This window comes from Buceros rhinoceros, unplaced genomic scaffold (genome assembly GCF_000710305.1).
Source record: "Buceros rhinoceros silvestris isolate BGI_N320 unplaced genomic scaffold, ASM71030v1 scaffold7337, whole genome shotgun sequence".
Classification (NCBI taxonomy): Eukaryota; Metazoa; Chordata; class Aves; order Bucerotiformes; family Bucerotidae; genus Buceros; species Buceros rhinoceros.
Window position 1 is genome coordinate 56,226 of NW_010422701.1, and position 6,050 is coordinate 62,275.

The 6,050-nt window shown below is 50.1% G+C and overlaps 1 protein-coding gene across 1 annotated transcript in view; it reads right to left on the reverse strand.

Moving 5' to 3' along the window:
- The window catches only part of RPTOR (regulatory associated protein of MTOR, complex 1), a gene marked incomplete at its 3' end in the record, with an annotated part of 119,383 nt that overhangs the window by 53,117 nt on the left and 60,216 nt on the right, over window positions 1-6,050 (reverse strand). The window contains exon 9 of the mRNA XM_010140139.1: window positions 5,440-5,584. Coding sequence (XP_010138441.1) covers window positions 5,440-5,584 — 145 coding nt within the window. The remainder of the gene's footprint in view (window positions 1-5,439; window positions 5,585-6,050) is intronic.

Below are 6,050 nucleotides of genomic sequence, written 5' to 3' on the forward strand. Positions count from 1 at the left end.
GGAAAGAGCTCCCCTGAGCTCCATCATTAAGCCTCTTCTCCCGTGACAGAAATACATATCTGTCTCTATATTTTAGCTCCAATTTTTCCCGGCTGCTCAGCACAAAGCCCCCAGTCTCCATCCACCTGCCCCTCGGTCCGACTCCAGTTCCGTTACAGCAGGACGGTTTAACTTGTGATGATTTGATGAGAACTCATCCAGCTGCCTTCGCTTGCCTTCCCCGAGGGGCTGTGAAGTTTGGACTTCTAAACAGAGAACAGAAGGCTGAGAGCTCCAGCTTGGCTCATTCACTGGTTTATTGCGCAAACCCACGAAACGTTCGGCAGTGGAAGCCCCCAGAAAGACGTTTTCAGCATAAATAAGAGACGGTTCCTGGGATGCGTGCTGGTCTCCCTTCACCCCCAGGCACGCTCGTAGCTGGCAGATCATGGAAGCAGATTCCTCACACTCAGATTTTCTGGGCTGAGTCACTGCTTAATGCTTTTAATTCTCACGTCACACTTTGTATAACGTGTTGATGATGTCCTTCAACATTCTCTCTTCTTCTGGGAATAGTTGGTTTTACCCCGCACCACACGGAACACAGCGACAACGAGCGTTGCTGCCTGGGACAGCCCTGCTCAGCGGAGTCGGAGCCACCTCTGGTCCTGGGGCACCAGCTCTCTGCTCAGGCTGAGCTGGATTTCTGCAGCTGTTCGGTATTTTCAGACTGTATCTTGTATTCTGGACAAGATTTTTCATGTTTGTTTTTTCTGCAAGCACAATTCAACCACACGCCCTGTTTGATTGAATTTTTGCATTTCAGCCGGAATTCACCCGCTTCCCGGTGACGCCGTGACCTCCCCAAGCCTGTGCGAGGGCACCCGCCTGGGGACCTGTTCACATGCAGCTACTGCTTATCAATGTTTACGGCACAGCTATGGAACCCCCTGTCTCCCACCCACGCGCTCCCCTGCTCGGAAGCACGTGCTCTGTTCTGCTGGTCCCTCGTCCCCCTCCACTAAACCATCCCCAGTCTGTTAATGGGTCTGGGAGGTGTTAAGACTCACACGCAGACACACACCAAGAAGATCTGGTTAAAGCCACAGTATAATCTGAACTAATCGGATCCTTCCAACGCCAAATGCTTCCAAATGCCCTTTGAAACAACCGCTTTCTCCTCCCTGAGTCTAACCCCCTCTGCGCAGCTGAACAAGCCTCATTTCTCTGCGGACACGGTGAGCAGGGCTGCAGCCACCCTGCCACGCTCCCGCACTTGGCTCCTCTCTCACCTGTCATTTTGTTGCTATATTATAGTTTTCTTTTCAGGCAGAATTTCAAGCTTGTTTTATTTGCAGCCCGTTATGACTGCCTTTCGATGAGAATTCCGTGGTCGGTGTGTACGCTGCCGCAATATTTCTATTATGGACAAATCACAGCTCTTCCAAGGCATAATTAAGGTACTTCGTTTTTAATACATGACCTATGTTAGGAAATATTTCCAAACACATTATTAGGCCTTTTCAACGGCCATGAATATAACTTGCTGGCAACAGCAGTAATGTATAAACCATAATCCATCACCACGGAGATCAAGGTGCTGACAGAGCATCAGGCCTCCTATTCTTGCTGCACAATAGGCAGAACGAGTCTCGAGCTGAACAGCAGAGCCAGTCAATCAATAGGTATTAATATTAATACTTATATTAGAGTAGCGCCTGCAGCAGCCAAGAACTGTCGGTGCGAGGCACCCCACAAATACAAACAAACAGCCCGTGCCCAGAGGGGTTTGAGCCTTAGCAGGGAAACCAGGAAAAGCCAATAAAAGTGAGGAAGACCCAGAGGAATGAAGCGATACCAAGCAGAGCAAAGTCATAGAGACCAGCTCTCCTGATTCCTAACTATGGTGCCCTTCTTGGTGAAAAAAAAAAAAAAAAAAATACCGACAGCCTGTGGGTCGAATTTTCCCTCAGAAAGGAAGTTTTCACTTTTTCTCAGTTGTTCAGGTAAAAAGGATCATTACCGTTGGAGGTGACAGTGGTCTCCCAAATGAACTGACTAGAACAACAATTTAAGAGGCCAAAATTTTCCAAAGTTCTTTTCAAAAGGACTAAAGCAGGAGCAAAAGCTCTGCTCTCCAGCAACATCACTGCTTCTTATCCAGCCGTGTCAGATCCTCAGATCACAAGATATCTGAGTGTGGCTAAGGGAAATTACCCAAGCAGCGAAGACAAAGGTAAGCGAAAAAGATGAAGAGCAAAGGGCTCAGGTGCAGTGCCTGGAAAGGGCAGTGGTAATTGTTCGTGAGGGAAACTGGTGCTTGAGTCAAGTGTTGGGAACATCTCGCAGCGTGTGCCCACTCCACCAGCCCACTCCCAGGCAACGCTCACCGCCAGCCTCGCCCCGCTCAGCTTCCCCTCGGACTGGCCGAGCTCCATCACCCAGCGACAGACCGCGTGGAGGAAAGCAGAGCGTCGGGCTCTGGCCTCAGGGGCCGTCGGTGTCAGCAAGGTAGGAGCTCTGCCGCTCTCATCCTGCTCACTGATGTCCCAGTAAGTGTCACAAGGCCCATGACTGCAAATTTATGGCTGCGATGAGGAGGGAGATCAGTTCAGGAGAGATGGGGGGTGTTGCTATGGTCAGTGAAACACTGACACTGACCTACACCTTTTCTGCAAAAGCTGGAGCCAAGAGCGAACTGACGTGCCACAGCAGCTGGCTTCTGCAGCCACCTTCTGCTGGGGCAGGAGTGACAGGTCTGTAGATGCCGGGTTAGCCACTACCTCAGTGTGAATGTGCAGAACGGCCGGGGTCCGTAACAGCTGAGAAACACGGAGACCTTGTACGAAGGTTCCGTTCCCTTCGTGAATGGAGCAGCAAAGCCCAGGAAGCCAGAGGAGCACCCAGAGGATAACGGCAGACAGGAGAACACGTGGGTGTATGTACTGGAGCAGCTAAAACATCAGACCACCACTCTGGCTACAAGCAACGGACCCAAACCCTAGTCAGGAACAGCCCCAGAGCACATGGGATGACGGGGAAAGGTCTGAGACCCCAAACCAACCCGAACAAACCATGGCCAAAAAGCACAGAAGCGGGGAGGAAGGGAACAAGGTGCAGGAAGTCTCCTGAAGTCAGAAGTGGGATCCTTGAGGAGCGCTGGCTGATTTGTGCTGGAGCCACCACGTGTTCATTACTAATTTATAACCCCGCAGGAGAGCGCCCCAGGGGCTCTCGCCCACCACTCGCAGCGATACCAAACCCTTGCTGATGACGCAGCAGCCAGGCCGCACTCCCCGAAACGTCACATGGTGTGACATGCTGGCTATGAAAAACCTGTGAAAAGCCTCAATAAACAGCAATCAGCAAAACCTTGCTGCATTATCCCCCAGGGAACAACGCGGGTGTAGCATCAGCGTGATCACCAAACGCCGCCGTTCTCCTCAGTTCCCCTCAGCCACTCTCCTGCCCTCCAGGCACTCCTGGTTTACTAACAGAGAAAAGGGTTTCAGACCAGGGAGCCATTGGGACATTCTTCAGTGAAAGGTGACAGATCAGCGCAGACGATTATTTTTAGAAAATATTAAAGCGAGCCCTAATTTAGTTTCTAAATCTGTCCCTAGTTAAAGTTCATCATAATGAACTGAGCCACCTCTGACAAAAGTGGAATTTTCCCTTTGGCTCAATTTGCTTCAAATCGCGCATTTTTTGGAGGACACTGAATAAAGTGTGTCAAGGGATCCTCTGCTTCGCTGGTGTTTGGGGTTCACAGGGAAGAAGCTCCATGTGTGCCTTTTCTTAAAAAATTTCTCCTTCTGGTGAATCCCACAAAGCAGCGCTGCCGCTGGTCCCCCGTGCCGAGGTCTGAGGCGCTTTCCGAGGTCTTTACAGCACCGTTTGGCACCAGGAGAACCACAACATGAGTAAAGCAAAGACTGTGTTCCTCGGATCCTTGATGCTGCCACGCAGGTCTGCGGGAGACACCGAGCGGGCTCCAGCTCTTCCTGATTTTCTCCCCGTGGTTCAGCACGGGGATGGCAACACCAAGTTGTGCTCCCACAGGAAACCAGAAACAGAGGCTTTTAATACACCAGCAATAAGAATGAATTACACTCCCGTAAGGATCTGGAAATAGAGGGCTTAATATGCTGGCAATAAACAAGCTATAAATAACTCAAGAAATTTACTGGTTTAATTTCAAAATTTCTGCAAAAACGCGTTCTGCTCTACTGTGACTGGAAACACACAGCTCTGCAGCTCAAGCTCCTCCACATCCAGTGGCCACATCACCTGAAAGACACCACAGGGGCTCCAGGGGTTCTCTCTGCTCTTCACCTACAAGCGTCCCAGCCCCTCACGCGACACAAGGATAAAAACTCACCATATTTACAAATGATTTTCCTAGAAGTTGCTACTCCGAAGCACCTAAGAGCATCGTTTGCCACGTACAAACACGATGAGTGCAGCTGTTCGACTGCTCCTACCTCCTCCCGGAGACTCCCGTGCTGCCTCCGTGCTTTTCAACAGTTAAAGTGGACCCGCTCTACCAGCAGACACCTCCTTGGAGGCTGCTGGCGCCCGCTCGCGCTCCCAGGCTCTGCCACCAGCTGCTCTCTGTTTCCTAGAGAACACACTCCGTGTAGTTGGAACGCACGGACACTGCTATCAGTGTTACACCGACCAGCACCACCTGGTTACACCTCCCCTACACGTGTTTTCCTCCAGTTTTATGGCAGAAACTTTCCAAAAGGACTTTGTAAGGGCGGGCAAACCAAGCTCCCGCAGCTCCCTCTCCCTGTCGCTTTCACAGCCCTGCAGCGCATTACCCAGCTGGCACCTTCTCCTGCAGGAGCCACCTCAGCTGGCTGGACCGGTTTGTGCTCAGCCACATTTGCACTGTTCTGTTCCTAATCACACTGAATAAAAAAAATGAAAGCAAGCATTTTTGTTATTACTATTCTTATTATTTTTATTATTCATGGGACATTTGTTTGACAGTCAAAACCACATTTAAGAGCTTTTCAATAACTCTGCCACCTCCGTTGCCATTACTCATCTTAAAAGCAACAGTAAAAGCAGATGAACTGTGCAGCAAGAAACTTCTTCCAGGAGGCAAGTTAAGAACTTTCCTCCAGGCGCAATCCCCCTTCCCCGTCACCGCTGGCTTCATGAAAATAAAGGTAGCAGATGCCCCATTTCTTTTGTATTTGGAGTGAAAGATTACACAGCTGAGCCGAAGCTTCTGTGTTACAGAATTACGATGCGATTACGTACGCACAGAGAACAAATACACTTGGAGATGGGTATTAGGCTGCCACATGCTGTTTCAGTTGTGATCCACTGCCTTAATCAGCAAAGCGCTGGGTAGGTTTAAGGAGGAAGAATCTCTCGTGCCTATAGCACCCAAAATCTCCTTAAGGCACCGGCACGCAGCGAGGGCGGCCCGCGGGCTGGACTTACCACATGGCGTGCATGTACGTTGGAGGTAGACGGGGGCTGCTGACAGGGGTACAGTTGTAGGATCTCATAATTCTTTCTGCCAGGAGGAAGTTACGGAATAAACTGGCCACGAGCAGGTCTTGCCTGAAGAGCTTCTGGAAAAGATCTGCCAAGAGACCACAGGAGTTACTCAACGCGTATCTTTGTAACCCGTGTACCTTAGGTAGCACCCAAAACCCTCTTACAACGTACAATCATGTTAACAGTTTGTTCCAGCACTAAGGAATCCGCAACAGCTCTGCAGTGACGTGACGTGACAGCTCGCAACAGGAAATCCTGCCTTCTGAGTCCCCTACAGCCTGCCAGTCACTCTCCATTTGACACAAACAGAATTAAGCACTTTCTACCCCTGGCGCTTTTTTGCATTTTCTGGATAAAATTCCTCTTTCGGTGTTTCACTTAAACTCAGCCCAACTATGTCTTTGGAAATTATGAGGAGAAAAGGACCTCTGAGTACTCTTTACTCCGGAACGCCACACCTGCTAACTGGCAGTTTGCTGTGCTTACGAGGAGCCAGAATGAATCCTAGGAGATAGCAAAGGTGCGACCTTCTGGAGAGGCAGAGAATTCCT